At 43.6% G+C, this 24991-nt stretch overlaps 1 protein-coding gene across 1 annotated transcript in view; it reads right to left on the reverse strand.

Moving 5' to 3' along the window:
• Positions 1-24991, reverse strand: part of TBC1D1 (TBC1 domain family member 1) — a 392135-nt gene that overhangs the window by 42270 nt on the left and 324874 nt on the right. Inside the window, 4 exon segments of the mRNA XM_042782639.1 lie at positions 11252-11272; positions 11421-11479; positions 12366-12524; positions 19833-19994. Of these exon segments, the coding sequence (XP_042638573.1) occupies positions 11252-11272; positions 11421-11479; positions 12366-12524; positions 19833-19994 (401 nt within the window).

Below are 24991 nucleotides of genomic sequence, written 5' to 3' on the forward strand. Positions count from 1 at the left end.
AAAAAAAAAAAAAAAAGAAAGAAAGAAAACTCAGGACTCAGCTTACAAGACAGTCTGCAGCAGGACAAGATCAGTGGTGGCCCAGGGTGTAAGCTGGGAAGCTGCCACAGGGCCTAGGTTCTTAACTGGAAAAGCCACGGTAGAGTCAAGGGCTGGGCTAGGCTTGGGATTCACTCCTAAGGATGAAGACAGAAAAGAGGACTGCAGACTGTCTTCTGGCTTGCTAGCTTAGAAACTAGCTAATACATAAAAATAAGAATTACCGGGAAGAGCAGATTTAGACAGAGGGTTAGGAAAAAAAAAAAAAAGTTGCCCTCAAGTTGACTTTGACTCTTGGTGACCTTATGTGTGTCAGAGTAGAGCTGAGTTCCTAGGGTTTTCAAGGATTGCTTCTTCAGCTGGTAGATCACCAGGCCTTTCTTCCAAGGTGCCTTTGGGTGGACTCAAAGTGCCAACACTTTGGTTAGCAGTTGAGTGCATCAACTGTCTGCACCACCCCAAGATTACAAAGTCTCCACATTTATATTTGGACCTATAAAGTCTGTGGGATTCATAAATGTGACCAAATCACTAGAGTTCCATGACCTCACATCCAAAAAGCCCTGGGGAATGCATTTCAGAATTCAGAATCTGTGAATATTAGAAACGTATCATGTAACATGGTACATTTGCTGGATATTGCATAACTCCTGGCAGGCTTGAGGGCGTCACTGCCCAATCATACTTTTTGCAACAAACCATATGAAAAATCACACTAAAGAGAGTAACAAGGACTATGAATAGCCTTGCTGAAGTTCAGGTCCAATGTTGCCACCAAATTAGTTCAGGTCTGATCACATTTCATCAAAAATGGTTACAAAAAACTCATGGCTTTCCGAGCCTTCTGGGTTTTGGAATTGCCGATAAAGGATTATGGACTTATATTCATTTCTATTAAAATTAATGAATTTGAGAAAAGGACAAATCATAGAATATTCTTAAAGAAAGGTAATCTTTCCACTTTCAAATACATAGCTTGAATTAGGCTTGGTGTTAGGAGCCATCTAGCATTTCACTCATAAGTGACCCCATGTAACAGAGTGGACCTGCCATAGGATTTTCTTGGCTATATAATCTTTATGGGACCAGATCATCAGGTCTCTCTCTCATGGAGCCGTGAGGTAGCTTTGAACCAACAACCTTTGGTTAGCAGCCAAGTGCTTAACTGTTGCTGCCTTCAAGTTGACTCTAACTCATAGTGACCCCATAGAGTTTCCAACCCAAAAGGCTCTGAAAGCCAAAAAGTTTCTGTAACCATTTTTGATGAAATGTGTAAATCTTTAGAGATGCAGGCTGCCACATCTTTCTCCCACAAAGTAGCTGGTGTGTTCAAACTGCCAACCTTTGGTTAGCACCTCAGTTCTTTTACCACTGCCTACCAAAACTTCTTGAATTAAGTTTAGCAAGCATTAGTCAACATTGCTGAAGATTCACTTTTGTGAGATCAGGATAATCACCTATAAAGAAGGGATTCAGGAAGCAAGTAAAAAGCTCCTGTGAGGACCAGTTGTTGTTAGCTGCCCTCTAGTCAGTCCTTGACTTGGGGACCTCATGCACAGTGGAACAAAACAGTGCCTGGTCCTGGGCCATCCCCACGACCAGTGGCAGACCAGGCTCTCGGGATCCCTATGGTCTTCCCTGGCTGATTTTCAGAGGACTTGTTTGTTGTTGTTGCTGTTAGGTGCCAGAGAGTCAGCTCTGACTCATAGCGACCCTATGTACAACAGAACGAAACACTGGCCAGCCCTGCGCCAACCTCAGAATTCTTGCTATACCTGAGCCCATCAGTTGCCGCCACTGTGTCAATCCATCTCGTTGAGGGCCTTCCCTTTTTTCGCTGACCCTCCACTTTACCAAGTGTGACATCCTTCTCTAGGCACTGGTCCCTTCTGACAATGTGACCACACACAGTAGGTGAGATGAAGTCTGGCCATTCTTGCTTCCAAGGAGCATTCCGGCTGCACTTCTTCCAGGACAGAGTGGTTCATTCTTCTGCCAGTCCATGGTACTTTCAGTATTCTTTGCCAACACCACAGCTCAAAAGCATTTTTGAGGAGGAGTGATTAGGTTGTTTCATTTTAACTATTGGTTTCATGAGCCCTCAAGCACTAGATAAGAGGGAAAGAAGTCATAATGTGCATGGAGTTTGCATTCTGTGCCAGGACTGAACTCCATAGTCTCAGACTTGATCCTATCTCACCTGCACAACAACCTGCAAGATACGTATTCTGCTCATTTTTAACAGTTGAAGAAAAAGCAATGTTGTAAAAATTCAGCTAAGTATCTTAACAGGTGGCATAGTGCCTAAGGCATCTGACTGCTAACCAGAAGGCTGGTGGTTCAAACCCACCAGCCACTCCTCAGAAGGAAGACTGGGCAATCTACTTCCATAGAGATACTGCCTCGGAAACCCAAGGAGGGGTTGCTATGAGTTGGAACCGACTCAAACAGTGAGTTTGGTTTTTTGGTATTGTAACAGGAAGCCTATGACACATCTGGGTCCTGAGGAATGTTGGTCTGCCAGTGGGGCAGCATGTGATGTGCATTAGAACCCCTGAGTAGTGCAGTAGTTAAACACTGGGCTTACTGACCAAAAGGAGCCCTGCTGGGCTCAGTGGTTAAGGGCGTAGCTGCTAATGGGAAGGTTGGTGGTCTGAACCCACCAACCGTTCTGCAGGAGAACAATGTGGCAGTCTGCTTCCATAAAGATTTACAGCCCTGGAAACCCTATGGGGCAGTTCTACTCTGTCCTATAGGGTTGCTATGAGTCAGAATCAACTTGACAGCACTTAACTAATGGAAAGGCTGGTGATCTGAACCCACCTAGAGACAACTCGGCAGAGAGGCCTGGCAGTCTGCTTCCAAAAGGTCACAGCCATGAAAACCCTATGGAGCACAGTTGCACCATGAAGCACAAGGTGTGCTGTGAGTCAGGATCGACTCAGCCGCAGAGGGATAAGCCTCTGGGGACAGAACAGCACTGGGAACGGGAAAAAAACCCACAATCGACAAAGTCCATACATATGTTTGGATACATATGTTCATCTGTAGCAGGTGCCTTGAATCCTTTTAGCCCTCTGAACCTCTCTGCTTACTCAAAGTGCATTAACTACAAGCAAAGTGTTTTCTACCATTTGTTACATTTATTCAGTTTGTGAAAAGACTCTGGATTATTTGGTTCCCACCAAAAATGCAGGCTTGAAGGGTATATATTCACCCAGGAGAAGCACACGTACTCTAGAAGACTCCAACTGTAGGAAAACCGGAGCAAAGGTAAAACTCTCGGCTGCTAACCCAAAGGTTACTGGGTTCTCATCCACCCAGCAGCTCTGTGGGAGAAAGACTTAGCAATCAGCTCCAGTGAAGATTATAACCTAGGAAACCCATGGGGCAGTTCTCCTCTCTCACGGGGGGTTGCAATGACTTGAAATCAACTTGACAGCACCTAACAGCACAGCAACAAGAAGCCAATGAGGTAAAAGCTGGAATTCTTCCTGCAAACACATCCAGTGGAGAGGCCTGCCTCCTTAAGCTGCGGTTCATCATTTACTATGGACTACGGAAATGCAGGTCTTTTACACATCCCTCTCCAGCAGTCTTCTTTACAGTGAGAATGAGATTCTTAAATGGGGAGAGTCAAACAGGAGCATGAAGAAACCTCCTTACTCATATTAAAAAAAGCAGGTAAAACAATTTTGTGTCTTGTGTGTCTAAGTGAAGAAACAAGAAGTAAAGACCTACAAAGTGATCCATAATTCAGACATCATTCCTGAAAGACCTAGAACTTAATTTTCTTCAAGTGCCCCACCATTTGAGATCGCCTAAGGAATCTGACTCATCTAAGGAATGTTTTTCAGGATGAATCTTCCTTTTTCACCATTTTGAAGACGAAGAAGAGCCTTCATCCAGCTGCTTCACACATGAACGGCATCTGCATCACCTGGGTGCTTCCTGACGTGCACGTCCCAGGCCCCTCACTTGGAAATTCGAAAGCAGAGCAGGTCAGGGATGGGGCCTTGAGAATGTGTGCTGTTTACAAGCTCCTCAAGGAATTGTACAGGTCATCCATCCACCACGTGGTAAGAAACACCATTCCAGTTTTAGAGTGTCCTGCCTGACTGTTCAGAGCCTACTTGAATTAATCTTGGGTGAGACCGTGGTCTTCTCAGCTTTGTTTACTACGCTGCAGCTGTGCTGAGAGGCCAGAGGTCTCTCACAGCAAACATAAGGCCACCTGCAAAGCTATTCAGCTATTCTTGCAGGGTTCTCAACAGCTGAGGACAACTTTCTTTCCTTGGCTCCTTTCACAAAGAGCCTGGAGGTTTCTGCCTCTTTAGGGAGTGGTCCTGGTAAACCAGCAATCGGACTCTCACCCTTTAACTCTCTGGACCTCATTTTTCTCATCTGCACAAGGAAGAGTCACCCTACAATGGAATGATCTCCAAATTCCTTCCTGGCTGAGGATCGATTGGTGATCTCAAGGTTTTCTTAAATGATTGCATTTAGCTCTGAGTAGAATCTGAGATGACAGACTAAAGACAAAAATACCCTTTGATTCCTCATAATTTTAATTAAATGATTTTGTTGCCAATTGTTCAGTGTCCGTCTTCCCCACTAGAATGGGTGCTTCCTGGAGTGCCTGGCTTACCCCAGGTGTTCAAGAAATACCTGTGGCACTGCCACTGAACGGCATGGTTGGAGAAGTTAAGGAAGGGGAGCTGTTCCACATGCAGGTTAGTTTTAGGAGACATTTGGCTGAGTGCAGTGACCACTGGAGGTAGCTTATACTGGCTCTTAAGAGCCGAATGTGTGCATCTCTTTCTGACCCCAAAACTAGTGACATCAAAGTTGGTAGCTTGAAATTGGCCATGGTGGGAGTATTTGCACTGTGGAAGACTGCAAACGCTAAACACCAGGGCTCTTTTGGGGGGCGGGGGTAGAGTTGGGAAGAATTGCTAGGTGGCACAAACCGTTAACATGCCAGGCTGCCAAACAAAAGGCTGGAGGTGCCAGTGCACACAGAGGCCCCCTGGAAGAAGGAGCTGGTGATGGACTTCTGAAAAACCAGCTGCTGAAAGCCCCATGGAGCACACCTGGACTCTGACACATATAGAGCCACCAGGAGCTGGAGTCAACGGGACGACAACTGGCTTGAGACCTCCAGGTGGTGCTAATGGTCTGCACTCAGCTACAAACTGAGACTGGGTTCGAATCCACCCAGGGGCACCAAAGAAGGAAGGTCTAGTGATGTACTTCCGTAAGATTAACCCAAACTCACTGCCGTAGAGTCAGAGCCGACTCATAGTGACCCCTCCTTGGGTTTCTGAGGTGGTATCACTACGGAAGTAGATCGCCCAACCTTCCTTCCAAGGAATGGTTGGTGGGTTTGAACGACAAGCCTTCCAGTTAGCAGTCAAGTGCCTTAGGCACTATGCTACCCATTAAAAACTCCATGGGATGCAGTTCCACTCTAACACATATTAGGTCACTGTGAGTTCAAATCAACTCTGCTACTAACTGAAAGACCGGCAGTTCAAGTCTACCCAGAGGCACCTTGGAAGAAAGGCCTGGCTGTCTACTCCCAAAAGATCCATCCTTGAAAACCCTATGGAGCACAGCTCTACTTTGAAACAGATGGATGGAGTTACCACAAGTTGGAATCAACTTGAATCTTTTTAGCCCTTTGAACCTCTCTGCTTACTCAAAGCACATTAACTACAAGCAAAGTGTTTCTACCATTTATTACATTTATTCAGGTTGTGAAAAGATTCTAGATTGTTTCCAAACAAAAATACAGGCTCTAAAGGTAATTAGTTATTGGTGTGGGGGGTGGGAGCTGGCTGTTAAACATTCGCCAGCCGACCACTGAGTCAGAGGGTGCAGTAGGACTCCAGGCCTCTGGGAAAGGAAACCATTACCTTCTACCTTCACTCCATCCTTGATCACCCCAGTTTGTAACTCAACTGGGGTCAGGATTATATAATGTTTCACAGTTTCTGACCCACCACCCATACAGGTTTTCACCTCTTCTTCTCTTAAGAAGTGTGGACGCAAAAACTGTATAAATGTTAAACCCCATAGGCTAATTTCACAACCCCCTTAAGAAAATACTTTTGGGCCTTGCCCTTAAGAAAGGTCTCCTCACAGGTGCTTGTAGTTGTCAGTAAAATGTATTTTCTGCATCATAAATATGTCTTATCTCCCCAACTAGACTGTATATCATCTCTACCCTAGTCATTTTTTTCGTGACCAATAAATAACCATTTATAGGGAGATAAAAGATATTCACACACAATACACAGAAAGTACCTATATCACCTCTCAAGTGGAAACGCCGAGCCCTTTCTTCCCAGCCCATCTTAGGCTGTAAGCCACACTGAAACCTGTTCAGCATCATGGCAAAACACGCATGCCTCCCCTGAAGAATGGGCGGTGGCTGAGTGTGAGGTGGGGTGGCTGGGAAATGAACCCAGTTCTCCTGTGTGGGAGAAGAGTTCTACCACTGAACCACTGCTGCACATAAGGACTAGGGAGAAAGGCATGGTGATCTGCCCGAAAATCAGCCAATGAAAACCTTAAGGCTCACAGAGGTCAGACTGCTGCTGATCACGGGGATGGTACAGCACCAAGGCGCATTCTGATCCTGCTGTGCGTGGGTCACCACGGGTCTGGGGTCAGCTCAATGGAGTCCACAATGACAGAGTGGAAATAGCATCCACCCCTGCTGTGAAAATGAAACCCAACAAAGCTTGAGAAAATCTCTCACCAAACACGACACAACTACAGCTAAACCTGCAAAGTCAAAAACTGTGTAAGGCAGAGACCTGGGAGAGAGAAATATTTTCCACTAAACAGAGTTTTCAAAGAGATGTCCTTGCTCTTCAGCACTTTAGAGAGGTCTTCTGCAGCAGATTTGCCCAGTGCAATACGTTGTCCGATTTCTCGATTGCTCCTTCCACTGGTGTTGATTGTGGAACCAAGTAACATGAAATCTTTGACAACTTCAATCTTTTTTCCATTGACATCAAAGATTTCATAATGCTTGATATCCCTGATCTTTAAACACTAGTAATTAAAACTATTATTATCTTGCTTTGCATTTGTAAGGATCACTGCACAATTTTTTCTGTTTGCACAGTTCTGTGAGTTCCTGTGCAGAATACTCAGAGATGCCTTAGGAGAAAGGCTTAGCGAGCTATTTCTGAAAATTCCACCACTGAAAACCCCGTGGAGCACGTTTCTGCTCCTACACTCGTGGGGTCACCAGGAGGCAGAATCTGCTTATGGCACCTGGTTCACAGATTCTGGCTAACTCAAGGCTCAGTACAGATGTGTGGTACAGAACAAAAACTGATCAGTGTTTATAGTTTTTCTTAAAAAGTGGGAGCCATACCCTGGCCAGAAGAACAGAATACTTATTGTCAGTTGTAGGTATTTTGGGTTTACATAGGTGTTTGTTTTCCTGCCTCTTGCCTTACTCTGAAATTTTAGTCTTAGTAGCTTAGTCTTAACTCTTTGCAAGCTTTTTCCTTCAGAGTCAGAATCAATTCAATGGCACACAGTGATAACAGTGAAGCCTGTAGATCGGGAACTGGCCAGGACTCCCTTGTTTTTCTGAGTCTCCCAAGTTTTACTCCTTTGACAGACGTAGTCACCCCCTTTTTTTTTAATCACTCTGGAGAAAGAGATCATGCTTGCCAAAGTGGAGGGACAATGAAAAAGGGGAAGGCCCTCAATGAGATGGATTGACGCAGTGGCTACAATGATGGGCTCAGGTATAGCAAGGATTGTGAGGCTGGCATGGGACTGGGCAGTGTTTCGTTCTGTTGTACAGAGGGTCACTACAAGCCGGAGCCAACTTGATGGCACCTAACAACAACAACAACAAAGATCAGGGTAAGGTGATAATCTGAGTATAAGTCTGATGAAAGCCTGAGGTTATGCAGTCCTTCAGGATAGTTCTAGGCTGGCACTTTCACCTGTAATCAATGTGGTACTTCTTCATGTTTGCACAGAATTTCCTCTTTAAAATTCAACTAATACTGTAGCATAAGAAAAATTCTATTTATATACTGGAAGATTTGAAAAATACCAAATTATTTATAAAAGAAAAATATTTCTAAATCCTAAAAAGAAACAAAACAAAACAAGTGATCAATCATGGAAGAACAGAAGGGCAGTGTTCACACAGGGAAACAGCTAGGGGGTGGGAGTTCATGGGAGGAAATGACACAGGGAAGAGGTAACTAACTACGAGGAGGAAGTGGGAAGAAAGCTGTTACACTGTGGGGAACTGCAGTCAATGTCATGAGACAAATGTGTATGAACTGCTGTATGGAAAATGAACTGGCTCTGTGAACTTACACCCAAATCACAATGAAACTTTAAACACACACACACACACACACACACACACACACACACCCCACTTGAACCTTCAACCTTTAGTCAGCAGCTAGGCACGTTAATCACTTGTACCACCCAGGGACTCCAAGTCAGCCATGTTATTATTATTGTTAGCTGCCATCAAGTCGATTCCAACTTGTAGCGACCCCACATGTGTAGAGTGGAACTGCGAGCTACAGAGTTTTCCAGGCTGTGACCTTTTGGAAGCAGATTACCAAGCCTGTCTTCCGAGGCACCTCTGGGTGTATATGTTGTTGTTGTTATGTGCAGTCGAGTCAGACCTGACTCATAGCGACCCCTCCTTGGGTTTCCGAGGCAGTATCACTATGGAAGTAGATTGCCCAACCTTCCTTCCGAGGAGTGGCTGGTGGGTTTGAACTGCCAGCCTTCTGGTTAGCAGTCAAGTGCCTTAGGCACTATGCTACCAGAGCTCCTGGGTGGGTATGCTTTCAGTTAATAGTCAAGCACATAACTATCTGTGCCACGCAAGGACTCAAGTTAGGCATGCTGTTGTGTCATCAAGTTACTTCTCAACCCACAGCAAGCAGGTTAAACAGAAGGAGTAGATTAAACATCTGATCTGGCAAATGCACATCCTCTTGGTGAGAGGTTAGTCAGAGTCTGGAGGGATTTATAAGTGAGGCCTCCCTGTACCCAATGGCCAAGCCAGAGCCTGGCAGGCAGGATACCAGGACTTGCATACACTGTATTTGGGACTCACATTCAGGTTTTCCCAGTTCAAGTGAGGAGAAAAGACTAACCTTGTCTGGTCACTGGACAGAACCTGGAGAGTACATGGAGGTGACTTGGGAAATGTATTCTTGGAAACAGGTTATTTTTGACCCTTGGGTGAGCTCTAGGAGGGCATCCAAAATGGAAGTCAGGCTTGGAAAAGAAATGAGTTGGAGAGACGAGGCCAGTGCTACTGGCGAGGGGCAGGCTGCAGCTGGCCTTCGAGGCGTTTCGAGGGTGAGGTGGGAAGAAGAGCAGGGACAGGGAGGATGTGAGCGAGCCTGGCTGGCTGTGACAGAAAAGGCTGAGTCACGGGCTTGCACAGATCCTGTGCCAGCTGGAGGAAAGGCTGCGGTCAGCGTCTCCTCAGGGGAGAACGGGGGCAAACACCCTCCCCGAGGGAGAGGTCCAGCCAGGGGCAGGCCCTTGTGCTGATCTTGCCTTTTCAGCTCCTTCCTGAGAAAAGTCATTGTATCTGGGCAATGCGAGGCAGAGGCGACTCTGCCCGTGGAAGGACGAGGGGAAAAGTAAAGGCAAATGAAGAGAAGGGAATCAGGGAGGAGAGTGTTCCCTTCTCCTCCTCCCATCCTGCCACGGGCTGGGGGAGTGGAGAGAAACTGTCTGACTGGCTCCCTTTCTAACTCCAAGCTTAAATCTATTTTCCAGTTCATTTCACATGATAGGAACATGATGTCATTTTTCCTGTTACTCATCACATTAGCAACACAAGCTATTGCCAATTCATGAAAACTGCTCTCCTTGTGGTCAGTGGGCCACACAGACTCCAGCCCCATGGCTTGCACTTTGATTACCCTCAAGGCATCAGCATGGCCTGTCGTTATCATCTTCCCTACAGTCAGCCATTTCCCTGGGCTCAGCCTACTGTCACACGGCTCTACTGTGAGTTTAGGTTCTGACGCCTCCACTCAGTTAACCTTGAGACCATGGTCAACACCTGACCTCTCCGTGCCTCAGTTTCCTCCTCTCTTAACGAAGATACAGGACCAACTTCCCAGGACTGTTGTGAGGGTTGCATGAGATTAGGGAGCTCATACAATGTTGCTCAGAGTCAACGTTATAAAAGATTGAACATCTCCTGTGTGGCAGTCACAGGAGCCAAGAAAGCAAGAGTCAGCGCCACCAGCAGAGGGCAGGAAAAAGGCAACAGGGAGCTGCTGTGGAGATGCGCACAGTGTGGGGGGTATAAAGAGCACAGGCTCTGGAGTCACACTGTTTAGCTGCAGATTTGGCTGTGTTACCTTGAGTAAGTTACTTAACCTCTCTGTGCTTCAAGTTTCTCATCTCTAAAGAGGGATAGAATAGTATCTATTTGATTGTGTTGTGAGGATTACAGAAAAGTTATTCAAGCAATGCTTGGCCCCAAAACCAAAACAGTTGCCATCAAGTTGATTCTGACTCATGGTGCCCCACGTGTTTCAGCATAGAACTGCATGCCATAGGGCTTTTGGCGGCTGATTTTTCAAAAGTAGATCACTAGGCTTTTATCCCAGGCACTTCTGGGTGGATTTGAACCTCCAACTATAGTCAACTGAAGTCAACTGAAGGAACATCCTGTAGCCATGTGCTTAACGCCTTGTGCCACCCTGGGACTCGGTTTCACTCAAGTAAAGGTAAAAAGATAGCTTTAAGTAATAGTGATAATACACGGGCTGAGTAGCATGGAGCAGCACAGAAGAGCACAGCAGAGGCATGGAATCCCGTCTGGAGGTGGAAGAAGAGGCTACGGTCAGAGACAGCTTCTCAGTGATGACATTTAAGCTTAGACCTGAACAGTTGTTGTTAGTTGGTGCCAAGTTGTTTCCAACTCACAGAAACCACACGTGTGCAGGGAGAACTGTGCTCCACAGGGTTTCAAGGCTGTGCCCTTCCAGAAGCAGAGGGCAAAGCTGTCTTCTAAGGCACCTCTCTGTGGATTTAAACTGCCAGCCTTGCGTCTGACAGGGAGAACTTAACTGTGCTACCCAGGCCTAAAGAGAACCATCCATGCCATTAGCCTTTAAGGTTTGCTGTGTGTCTGGACAGAGAAGACTCAATTTTGGCTCAGTCAACTCACCTCAAATTCCTGGCTGCTGAGCTGCAGGAAACCCTCAAAGAGCAGGGCCATTTCATGGCCCTATAGTGCTGACAGTGGGCCCTAGGGATCCCATGGTGGCAGCAGCAACCATCATGGTCATTCCTGAAGCAGGGCCATGTACTCTGAGAGCAGCAGGAACTAAGCTCACCCCACACTGGACCAGCTGGGTTCCCAGGAGCCCGGCCACTAGCACAGACAGAGGCCCTTCTGAGTGGCAATGGACATAAGAGAATCCATCGTCTCCTGTGCCCCATGCAGGACTGCTGTAAACTCATCAGGAAGGGCATGAGTCCCATGGGCTTTTACATGTCATAACCAAACCAAAGAGATGCCACTGAGTCAGCTCCGACTCAAAGCAAACCCATGTACACAGAGGAGAACCGCACTCCCTAGGCATTCAAGAAACAGGTCACCAAGACTTTCTTCCGTGGTGCCTCTGGGCGGGTTCAAACCACCAACCTTTTGGTTTATAGTTGAATAATTAATCGTTTGCCCCACTCAGCATTCCTTCATACGTGGTAATTACATCCTAATTCAACAAGTTCTTCATTGTGGCCATTGTAAATGTATCCAATACATTATTTCCATCTTAGTGTTTTTGAAACTGCTCTATAGAGAATGCTCCTCAGATTCCAAAATGAAATCACCCAAGGTGAGTACACAAACTGCTTTCTCTACTTTCTCTAATAAATTCTGCTTGCACGCAGTAAAGATGTGGAAGCGGCTCCTGTAATTAAACTAAGCCTCAGTTTCAAAAACTTACACATTTTTCAGGATGCTCCTTCAGTTGACTATAAGAATCTCGCAGCAATATCTGAATTACTGAACTGAACCACGGTTATGACTGCAGCCTAAGTGAACACCACTCTCCACGTCAAGCAGGGTTAACAAGGTGCCCAGTGAAAATACGGAGATTTTTATGTACTTGAAGAAGGCATTTCCGATTACTCTGGGGCTTTTTTAATTAAGTCTCAGTAGTAAATTTTGAATGATAAACCTAAAGGCGGATCACTAAATAACTGAGACAATCTCTTCAGCTTTTCTGAGTGAGTGAAACTTCCCTTTTCATTTAAAATCGATAGTGTAGACTTACCAAGGTCAATAAGAATTGCGTGCTGCTGGGAGGTTAGCTGTTTCAAGAGTTCTTTGTATGGTGTGTCCTTCGGCTGCTGTTTATTGGGAAACTGGTATCTGAGGTGGTATTGCTCTGCTAGGAATTTCCAGATTTCACCCCGGTGATGACGTGGCACACCTTTAAAAGGGGAAGGAGAAAATATGAAGGGTGATTTTATGCACAGAGAGTCCAAATGGTGTGAATGGTTAACACACTGGGCTGCTAACGGAAAGTCTGGCGGTCCGTGTTCCCCCAGAGGCTCCCTGGAAGAAAGTCCTGGAGCCTACTTCTGAAAAATCAGCCATGGAAAACTCTACGGAGCACGGCTCTCCTCTGACACTCATGGGCTCACCATGGGTCAGAACTGACCTGACTGAGAGCGGTGCTGATATGTACAGAACACAGATCATTAACAAAAACCAACTGCATGACATTTCAACAATCCAAATTCTTCTTCTATTATGAATTAACAGCACAGGAATGGAAAAGATGGCACCAAAAATTTGCCATATTTGCTCCCTTCCTTCTTTCTTCCCAACCACCAATCTTCCCTAACTTGCCCTACCCATTTTTCCACTTTTCTTCCATCTTTCAAGTATATACTACGTTCTGTGTTAGACCCTGCAAGGAATAAACCAATAAATAACACATAACCCCCCAACTTATGCCAGCTGACAATGTTCTCAGGAAATAAGATCAAGCATGAGACTATAATACAAAAGCTGACAAATGTCACATGAGGCATATAATCAAAGTGAAGTTCAGATGAAAGGCAGCTGGCTCACTTCTAACTGAGCAAACAAGATGGTCTCACAGAGCCCTTCATTCAGGACAGAGAAGAGGGGAGAGAGAAGACAAGCCACAGAGAGGAGACTGTGACCATTTCAGGCTGCCTTGCGCACAGGGTACATGTGGGGCGGGAAAAGTCAGCAGGAAGACTGGGATGGTTTCATTATAAGCAAAACTAAAGGACAGGAACCTACACTTGATTTAGTAGCTGGAGAGAGTCAATGAATGCTTCTGAGGTGGGAGGGGAGTGCCTGCTCAAAGCTGAGATTCTGGAGCATAACCAGACAGCTTCCTGCAGGGTGGGCTGGAGGAAAGCACTAGGGCAGGACAGGCAGCCCTCTGCATAAGCATGACATGTTAGGTTTTCAATGAAGACTCCAAAGCAATAAAAAAGATGCAAGCTTCTCCAGGTATTTTTTTTTTTTTTTTTTAATTTTTATTGTAATTTTGGTGAAAGTTTCCAGAGCAAGTTAATTTTCCATACAGCAGTTCATACACATTTTGTGTCACGACACTGACTACAATTCCATACAAAGTAACAGCTCTCTTCCCACTTCTTCCCTGTACTTACCTCTTCCCTGGGTCCTTCCCACCCACACACTCCCGCCCCCAAACTGTCTCCCTGTGCCAAACACTACCCTTCTGTTCTCCTGTGGTTGCTCGCTCGCTCCAAGGAGTATATCTACCTGATCTAAACGTTCACCCCATATGCCTGTCTATTGTTTGGCTGGAAGCCACATCCACCTAATATTTGAAGGATGATTACTTTGAATACTCAGAGAGATTCAAAATGTTGTCTAAAACTACGAAAAGTTCTCCTAAAATAAAAAATAACAGCTTTGAATCAAAATTCATTTGTTCGTTATTCAACCGATACAAGGCACAAATGTAGAAAGCGGGGAGAGAAAGAAGACTGCAAAATAAGACACTACAACTTTCTCATCTCAGACAGAAAGCAGGTCTCTTGGGAGAAAAGAAACCTCCAAAGTTGGAATTAATCTTTCTTCCCAACCAGGAAAAAATAAAAGTGACCACTTCATACACTCCCTGCCACTCAGGAAGACTGTCTAGCTTCCCGCTGGCCATCTCCAAGAGAAGTTTCTGCTCTGGGAAGACAGTAACAGCCCCAGTTAACATTTACTGTGTGGTCACTAGATACCAGGCACTATTCCAAGCACTTTTCAGGTGTTAGCCCATATCACCCACACAATGTTCTCAGGGAAATATTACGATTATCGTCACCATGAAGATGAGGAACGAGGATCAACCACAGAGAATAGGCCCCACAACTGAGGTCATCTCTGCCCCACTGGTTAATGGCAGTCCAGGAAAATGCCTTTACTCCTTTCTTGATAACTGCTCTCTCATACAATGCAGCTATTCAGATGGGTACAGAAGAAAAATATTTTATGTTCCTACCTTGCAATGAATAATAAAAATGATCACTTGTGGACTTAAGCCAAAAAGCGGCCAATTTCATTAATTATCAGGTCTACAAGGAACTATTAGAAAGCATCAGGTAGCCACCATCATGTTTGGAAAAGGGGAAGCTATAGTAGATACCTTGTTTTTCCCTTACATTCATCAGCTGTTTAAAAGTTAGCTTGTAGAGATAGATCCAGGACCACACTTAACCCTGCCCACATCCTATGCGTTCTCTAAATGTTAACATTTATCTGATGACCCCGTGGCAGTGGGTGGAATGGTTGTTCCCACAAAGGTATATCCACTTCCTAGTCCTCGAACCAGCAATGTGGCTTTACTTGGAAAAAAGGTCTTTGTAGATATAATTAAGCATCCTGAGCTAAGAAGATGATCCTGGTTTTCTGAGTGGACCCCAAACCCAATGACAAATGTCCTTACAGAAAAGACGATAGGAACAAGAGGAGGCAATGCGACCACAGAGGCAAAGACTGGAACAATGTGGCCACAAGTCAAGGAATGCCAATAGCAACCAGAAGCTGGAAGAGGCAAGAAACAGATTGTCCCCTAGAGCCTTTGGAAGGAACACAGCCCTGCTGACACCCTGATTTCAGACTTCCAGCCTCCAGAACTGAGAGAGAATAAAGATGGATTATTTTTAGCTACCCAGCTTGCACTGATTTATTGTGGCAGCAACAAAGAATGAATATCCGCTGATACCTCTTTTTTAATATTATTTTACTCCTTCTCTCTACTGTTCCAGCTCAGAAAAATGCACATACATAGACTGCGAATGTGTGGTCATGGTCAAACACACACACCACCCTGAGTATTTCATCTTAATCCTTGAAATCCTGATTAAAATGCCATCTGAGAAGGTCAGCATGTTAACTGATTTATAGTGGGGCTTTTTTAGAAACTTATTTCTTTTCCCAAACTGGAAAGTTTTCCCAAATTATGAGATGTTCCTCTTATTACTAAATCATTCCAATTATCTTATCAGTTTTTTTTTTTTTTTTTTTGAGGAAAGAAATGCTGGCTATATCATTAGACAGTACCGTAGATTCTGGTATTTAAGAGTAAGTCTGATTTTGAGATTTAGAAACAAAGAGTCATTCAAATCAGAGCCAATGTTTTTGCTACGACAGAGCTGGAACATCCTTTCCAGTGTTCCACTGTGCCTTCACTCCTGACCCAAGAGGGAAAGCTTGCCACGGAGTCATGCAGGACCTGTAGGTAGGGTTCTGAATGGGCAGCATGCCATTTTGCCACAAAATGTAAGTTAGTGTTTTATTTTTATAGACTTTGAAAGTAATGTATGCTTGTTGTTAAAAACAAGTAAAAAAAAAAAAAACTTAGAATACAAAAGGTATAAAGAAGAAACTGAAAAATCATCCACAACTAGAGAGCACACATAATTTATTACTCATAGTAGGAAGCTTCTGAAAGTGAAAGGAACAAGGGCTATGCCAGAAAATCTGGATGTATGGTCATCTGCCTATAATCCAGATTATCTGTGAATACATCGTGGATGTTTCTCTGTATAGAAACATACACCTGCATGTTTGGTAAAATAGAGGGCCAACAAAAACGAGGGAAACCTTCAATGTGATGGGTTGACACAAAAGCCTCAACAATGGACACAGACATGCCAACAATCATAAAGGTGGCACTGGCCAGAACCAGACAATGTTTCATTCTGTTGTATGTAAGGTCACCATAAGTCAGAGCCAACTCCATGACAAAACATGAGGCCACACTGCAAGTTTTTTTTTTCACTTAGCAACTTATCTAGACATCTTTTCCATCACTAAATATAGATCTAATGTGCCATTTTTTCAAGGAACCCAATATGGATTTTCACATGGGTTTTTTGGGGTGGGGACCTATTAAATAGTATCACAATAAGCAAGCATTCTTCTACTGCAGTCCACTTTTGACTGACTGATTTCTAGAATAAACTCCTATGAATAGCATTGCTGGGTCAAAATAAAAAGAGTTTATATGTGGCTCATACTGCCAGCTGCTCAGGTAGCCACGTTGTAATCCCATTCCTAGAAAAGTATGTTCTGCCTTATATAATTCTACCTTGAGTCTTCAGAGAAATCATTCAGGGCTTAACTGTGAATTATAGAAAGTTCTATAGAATTAGTCTTCCTTCCCCCAAGTTGACATCCTAATCTTGACACTCTGACCCAATTTTAACTTGAAACGTTTTATAAATCTCTTTATTACCATCTTTTAGGGGTATAATATGGAGTCCTAGTGGTGCAGTGGTGGAACACACCAGCGCCTCCATGGGAGAAAAGACCTGGAAATTTGTTCCCATAAAGATTTCAGCCTAGGAAGCCCTAGGGGCAGGTCTACCCTGTCCTATAGGGTCACTATGAGTGAGAAGTGACTTGATGGCACACAACAACAGATGATTAAGAGGACGAGCCTCATCACCACAAGTACTGTCCTCTTCCAAGGTCTCACAAGTGACTTGGCCTCTGTCTGAAAGACCAAAAATTTGGTTTGATTTAATCTCATTTTCCATTCTGTTATATAAGATGGGTGGAGGTCATTTGTTTAAAGTCATTAAATCTTATGTGCCAAAACAGCTGAAGAACTGGCAAAGTCCCTTCCCTTCTACAGTTATAGATACCCCATTCTCCTCAGCAGAAAGTGATGTGGCCAAGTCTGGGGATACATAAGGAAATGCCAGGTGAGCCTCAGCGCACCCCAGAATACAAATTGTTCAACCACCTATACCCACATTCACTACACAGGTGCCAGATTCCTAGAGTATTTCTATTAGTCTCCCTGGAAAAATGCATAGTGAAACTCCATATATCCAAGTGCCAGGTTTCTAAGAAGTTCAAACACTGAGAATAGTTGTCACAGACCCATGCAATGGACTTCGTGAAGAAGCAAAATCGACCATTACCTAGTCAACCGCAAAAGGGAAAGCATGGACTTGGTTTTCTCTGCTTTCTCCCTTTTTCCTGACAGCAATCTGAGGCCATTTGGTATAAGGGTAAATCTGATTGGAAGAAGGCCTCCTGATACCTTGATTTCAGATTCTGGTCCCCAGAACTGTGAGAGAAAACATTTTTGTTTTTTAAGCCATCAAGTTCACCTTTACTGGTGTGAGAGTAAACCTCCAGCAACCTGTACAGATGCAGAGAATGTTAGAACTGGAAGAGTCCAAGGTCTTCTGCTCTGAGCCCATCACTGTACGAAGGGTGAGGGGAACTGCCAAAGGTCATACTGGAAGCTGCTGGAGATGAAGGATCTGAATCCTCACCATCAACAGATGTTTCTGGTCTCTGAGAACAATGCTCCAGGTGAGGTTCAAAGGGAGGATGTGCCATAGGATGGTCAGACCTCCAGCAGACTGGGCTGTCAGCTCAGCTCTGTGGCCCTGGGTCTCTTACTCAACTGCTCTAAGTCCAAGTTTCCTTATCCATGGAAAGGGGCCAGTCATCACCAGCAGTAGCTACCTACCTATTAGTATTAAAATTGAAGTGCACAGGTGTGGCAAACAGTTTTTGCTTGACTGTTAACCTAAAGGTATATCCAGAAGTACTGTAGAAGAAAACGACTGCTTCTGTCAAGATCACAGCCAAGAAAACCCTACGGGACAGCTCTCCTCTGTAACACAGGGCATCTCACAAGTCGGAATCAACTTGAAGGCAATTCACAACATTATTAAAATTGATACTGTCAAAACTCAAAACAAAATGTTTATTAATGCCTTATAGACTATAAAAGCAAAAACTGCTTTGCCCTATTTATGCTCTTAAAAATGAAAAATGTTCTTGATAGAATCAGAAAAAAAAATCAGATCTATATACATTTGCAACTCATTCTAAACACCTAGTTATTCCTGACTGCATCAACCAGAACTCAGTAGCACTAAAATTAGAAAAAAAACATGACTTCCAATCTTGTCAGGAGACAGCAACATACATTTCAAAGGAAATCATTGCTTGCTTTACTGGAATTTAATAATCACTCAAGCTCTCAAACAGTGCTTCTCAAACTATCTGTCAGGAAGGACCAGTTTTTCTATTTAATTTTCCAATTGACTGCAGCCTAATACGTCTATAAAATACATTACAAAATGAATTAGAAGAAAAGTGAGATGAGAGCAATGCTGACAAAAAACCAACCCACTTTTTCTTTTTTTTCTTAAATACATATAAGGATCACACTGTCAAACTGCTGAAAATATTTCCAAATGCCTGGTCTAAGTTTCTGTACTTATCTCGTCTTGGACCAGTAATAGTGTGGACTGATACCAGTCAGCAGACTACATTTAAAAAATAGTTAATACTGTCCACACGCCCCCCAGGCCTTACAGGGCACCAGACACAAGCTGCCAGCTCTAGAATATTCGGTCACTTACTTCTCACATCAGCCAGGAGGGAGGTAGAAACTGTCATCACCCAGATCTTACACATGTGGAAAGTAGGGCTCAGAGAGTTTAGGTTATGTGCCCAAGATTGCACAGCAGAGGAAAATGCAGAGCCGGGATCTGAACTTAAGACTACCTATCGGAAATCTGTGCACTACACTCTATTATTGTCTCCCTAACCCAAACTCACTGTCATCAAGTCGATTCCAACTCCCCTATAGGACAGAGCAGAGCTCCTGACAGGGTTTTCAAGGCTGTAATCTTTACAGAAGCAGATTGCCTCATCAACCTTCTGGTTAGCACGAGTGCTGAATGGCACAATGGTTAAGGATTTGGTTGTTAACTGACACGTCAGTGGTTTGAAACCATCAGCTGCTCCATGGGAGAAAAGTCCTGGTGATGTGCTCCAGTAAATATTCTAGCCTTGGAAACTGCAGGGAACAGCTTTACTCTGTCCTATAGGACTGCTATGAATCAGAATGCACTCACCTGCACACAACATAGTACACAAAGACAATCCATGCAATTAGTCTTAAGTTTACTATTTAACTCAGGGTGTACGATCACGTCATCATCCAGTCTGTAGGCATCTAAGCCCTTGGGTTTTCCTCTGTCTCCTTCTTGCTTCCTAGTCTTCTGAGCATTTTAATTTCCATTAGGAATAATGAAAGGTGTTAAAACTCACATCAGTTAACATATCTGGAAATTACTTAGGAGAAAAGGAGGAGACGGCCCCTAAAATGAGACTTTACAATTTCTGTGAAGGTTAATTTTTTATCCCCTGTAATCAGTGAGGGCAGAGGTTGTGTGCAATGCTGCCCACTGAGGCTTACCTTGCCCGACCGCCGAATGCATTTTTTCCATGTCAAATTTAATTTTTGATCTTCCCGGAGTGCTTAGCATCTTCTCCCACACTGTAGTGACTTCTTTAAGACAAGGAGTGATTTCTTCATAATCAAGCTTTAGCCGCTTGTTCAGCAAATCATTTTCAGAGGCTGGAAACAGATCATTTAAATGCTAGTTAGTCAACGCCATGTGTCTTCAACTGCCTGATGGCCTTGTCTAACTTGTTATCTTTACCAAGAGAGATATCCAGCAGTTACAGCCAGCTGATGTCCAAATTAGAGTCACTGTTCTTACCTCACCCCATTTTGTCCTCAATTTTCCTTATCTTGGAAAATATGAAAAACTTAGAAGTCACCTTGATTTCCCTTATTCCTCCACCGCCAATGCATTGCATTGGCTCTAATGTTAAAATATATCCTATATCTTCTCAACTCTTTCTGTCTCCTATACCCCATTGCCATCAAGTTCTGGCTCACAGTGACCCTACAGGACAGAATAGAAATGCCCCATAGGGTTTTTAAGGCTGTTAATCTTTATGGAAGCAGACTGCCACATCTTTCTCCCATGGAGCAGCTGGAGGATTTGAACTGCTGACCTTTCAGTTAGCAGCCATGCACTTTAACCACTGCACCACCAGGGCTCCATCCATCTCCTATACTACCCATTTAAAACATAAACATCTCAAGAGCAGGAGCTAGATGTTAAAACTCCCGATGCCCGACATGGTTAGAGCTCAACAAAATTTTTCACTTAAACAAGGAAAGGCTCTCTGGGGATAAGTCCTTTTTATTTAGAGTCACAGGTAACCTCTACCTATTGCTCCTGTATCTGCTTCCTAGAGCTGAACAGAGTGAATATACTCGTCTTACATGACATCTCAAAAATACAGACAGCTACTGTTTTCCACCAACTATCACTCAGCCTCAAGCTACACTAAGAAGAATTCTACCTAAATTACCAAACAGAAAAAACAAAAATCAATAAAGGAACATTTTAACTGACAATTTAAAAAACAGATAAAACCCACAACATTACTCCCACCTCACAACCACTAAATCTGACTTAGGCACAGTGACCATACTGTCAGTTCTCAAATCCATGCCACATCACATTTCAAACATGGACTAGATATTTATCAGGGAAGCAGATGCGGTACACAGCTAGCTGTATGTCAATACACAGACTTTTGCGAAGCTAATAAACCAGTCTTTATTATAATAATAAAACAAATACTTATTATACGTCTGTCGTAAGTGCTTCATACTTAGTTTATTCCTAACAACATCTGAAGCAGCGTTTTTGGATGAGAAGACTAAGGCATCAGGCAGCCAAGTAGTGTCACCATGGACCTAGAGAAGAGACAGCAGAGCCAGGCCTGCAATCCAGGCATCTGCCTCAGGGCACGAGCCTTTCTCCACCAAACCACAGTGGGTGCTGCTATTAACCAAAAGTTTTCTTCTCTGGGACTAGGCATGTACACCAGAAGGCTGGCAGTTCAAACCCACAAGCTACTCCTTGGAAGGAAGGTTGGGCGATCTATTTCCGTAGTGATACTGCCTTGGAAACCCAAGAAGGGGTCTCTATGAGGCAGGTCTGACTTGATGGCAGTGGGTTAGGCATGTATAGTGTAGTGGTGGGTTCAGTGGTAGAATTCTTGCCTTCTACCTGGGTTTGATTCTTGGCTGATACACCCCAAGTGCAACCACCACCCGTCTGTTAGTGGAGGCTTATGATGCTAAACGGGTTTCTGCAAAACTTCCAGACTAAGACAGACTAGGAAAAAAGGCCTGGAGACCTACTTCTAAAAATCAGCCAATGAAAACCAATGGATCTGAACCACCCAGTCTGCAGCTGATCATGGGATGACACAGGACAGCTGAGTAGCTGAGCAGCCTTTCATTCTGTTGCACAGAGGGTCGCCATGCACTGAGGGCCCAATTAACTACCAAGGGATATATCAGTTGTTGTTGTTAGACGCCATCAGGTTGGTTCCAATTCATAGCCACCCCGTGGACAACAAAACAAAACACTGCCTAGTGCTTTGCCACCATCACAATCACGGCTAGGCTTGAGCCCACTGTCACAGCCACTATGTCCATCCATCTCATTGGAGTTCCCCCTTTTTGCTGACCCTCTCTTTTAGCAAGCATGACATCCTTTGAGGTATCAATTTTGTTATTGTGGTTTTTTTTTTTTTTTTTTTTTTAGGATTTGCGTGAAGATTTACAGAGTAAATTCACTTTTCATACAGCAGTTCACATATACTTTGTCTCATGTCATTGACCAAAATTTACAATGCAGCAGCTCCCCTCCCACTTCCTCCCCATAGTTACCTCCTCCCAGTGTCCATCCCTTCATACTCTTCTGCACCCTGAGAGGCCCATTGTCTGCCAACCCTGTATATGATCTTGGATACACTCTCCATTTAGACATACATAATTGTTTAGCTTGTTCACCCATCTATCCGTCCCCATACCCATGTTTGCTTTCATTGACACCTCAGTATTGTATTTGCAAAGGGGTTCATATTTGTTGTTTGTACTGCCCATGTAACTCTCTCTGTCTTTCTCATCCTCAATGCTGCCATATTGGTCACTCACATTTGGTACATTGCCCTTCTCTTCACCCAAATCAATATTTATCTCTATCTATCTAACAGCATTCCCTCCCCTTCCCTCCCACCCCTGGTAACTAACAAAGAAAATGTCCTCCAATATATAAACCTTTCCTTAACTTTCACAATAACGGACTAATACAATATTTGTCCTTTTGTGACTGACTTATTTCGCTCAGCATAATGTCCTCCACGTTCATCCACGTTATGCGGTGTTTTGCAGATTCATTGTTATTTAACACTGTGTAGTTCTGTTGTGTGAATGTACCAAAGTTTGGTTGTTATTGTGTTTTTAGGTGCATCCAGTCAGCTTCAACTCATAGCAAACCTACGCACAACAGAATAAACCACTACCCTGTCATGCACCACCCTCACAAGCCTTGCTTTGCTTGAACCCATCATTGCAGCCCTTGAGTCAATCCACCTCAATGAGGGTCTTCTCCTTTTTCACTGACCCTCTACTTTACATGCCTCAATCAGAGGCCTCAAATGTTTGATAAAATCCAACGAAGCTACTCTGGCCTATAGTTTTCTTTGTGTGAAAGTTTTTCAATACTAATTTGATCACTTTGACAGATATAAGGCTATTCTGATTTTTCCTTCTCATTTCAGTTTTGGTAAGTGTGTCTTTGAAGTAGTTAGTCCATTTCATCTACTTTTTTTTTTTCATTTACTGGCATAAAGTTTATCTTAATACTTCCTCCTCATTATGTTTTTAAGGTCTGTAGAATCTATAGTCTAAACTAAAAATATGGATACATCAGTATACATATCTCTTAAGACTGGTCCCCCTCCCCAGCCAACACCCACACACACCCACACCCACACTCACTAACACCTTCCTTCCCTGCCCTATTTTATTCTTGAGGGCCTAGGGCCAATTATGTAGGAAGTTCTAGAGGTAGGATTTGAATTTATGCTAAAGCACTACATTTCTATATGCTAGTGTCTTTTATTCTTAAAATAGGAATTACAGATGGTTCCCAACTTATGACATAGTCAAGTTATGACAGACTGCACTTAGGATGTTAGCCTTTAGAACCGTCAGGGTTTGTTTTTTGTTTTTGGTACATCTTATCATTAGTAATATATGCTACATATGATGTTGCAGCACATAATTTGTTGATATTACCATTCTCAGATGTTCACTTATAGATGTTCGAAGATTAGATTTATAAAGATTTTACTGATAATAAAAGGCAGTAATAATGAAAACTGGGGGGGGGGAAAAAAGGCATTCAACGTATGTCAGAACCAACTTGCCAGCTTACAGTGTACTCATTGGAATGGGACTTTGCCATCAACCGAGGACTACCTGTGTAGCTACTTCAATGAGTTGCTCTTGTGAGGATTAATTGAGATGAAATATACTAAGCCTTGGAACATCTATAAAACATCTGCTAATCGGCACAAATTCCACAAATTCTCAGAAACAGACAAAAATGGATGGTACAAAACTTTATTTTAGGATCTAAGCACTGACTGAACATGAAATGAAACATTTTCTTTTTCCATTTCAGATATCCAGCAAATGTTAACTCCGTTAGTCTGGCTAATGCTACCCTGAAGGTAAGACAAGATTCATGGCTTCTGTGTTTACTAGACCTGATGACTACCTTCAAGTACAAGGGCATCAAAGGATAACACAAAAAGGACCACAGAGATCACCTGGTCCAACCTTTTGTGTTACGGGCACAGGTGCTTTCATCTATTACAACATTTCATCTTCCATCTTTATTCCTTTCTCACTTTGAAAAATAATTTTTCAAGGTTCTCCAAAACAATTGCCTTCTTTTATGGGGCTGACTTGGTTTTATTTATTTATTTATTTTGATTGTTTGTTTTCTAAATGTCAACCCCAGATTTTCTGGGCTATGAGAAAACACAATGGATGTATTTAGAGTTGAGCTATCTCCTATGGCAAATCAGGTTCAGAACTTGTCTTGTTGAATAGTAACCGCAAACAGTCTAGACTCTTGCTGCCAACATACAATTGTTTCTCTGGCTGTGACATGTGCTGTGACACTGTGTATCTGGCCACCCTAACACAGCCCAGCTAGTAGCATGAGGCACTTTCACTAAAGTCAACAGAACTTCTTCACACAGACAGACATATCTGGCTAGGCGACTCTGCTAAGGCTTAATTCATGTATTTTGCTGTTGCTCCAAGCAGCAATCTGCTGTTTCAGTTTCCTGACAACATTGCTGCTACTGAAAACCAGCCACCTCCAAGAACGTGTTAACACTCAAGGGAGTTGGCAGTACTTGCAACAAGTGTCAAGACTCCAAGGCAAGAACTTTAGCTATACCACTGACAATATCAAGTAACAGCCTACAAACCCTTGTTCCACCACTCATCTGTCAGTTTGTCATACTGTGGTGGCTTGTATGTTGCTGGGAGGATGGAGGCCATGCCACCGGTATCTCAAATACCAGCAGGGTTACCCATGATGGACAGGTTTCAGTAGAGCTTCCAGACTAAGACAGACTCAGAAAAAGGAAGGGGTCATTTACTTCTCAAAGAAGTGGACG

This window comes from Orycteropus afer, unplaced genomic scaffold (assembly GCF_000298275.1).
Source record: "Orycteropus afer afer isolate SDZICR_OR568_19922 unplaced genomic scaffold, OryAfe1.0 scaffold00399, whole genome shotgun sequence".
NCBI classification, from domain to species: domain Eukaryota; kingdom Metazoa; phylum Chordata; class Mammalia; order Tubulidentata; family Orycteropodidae; genus Orycteropus; species Orycteropus afer.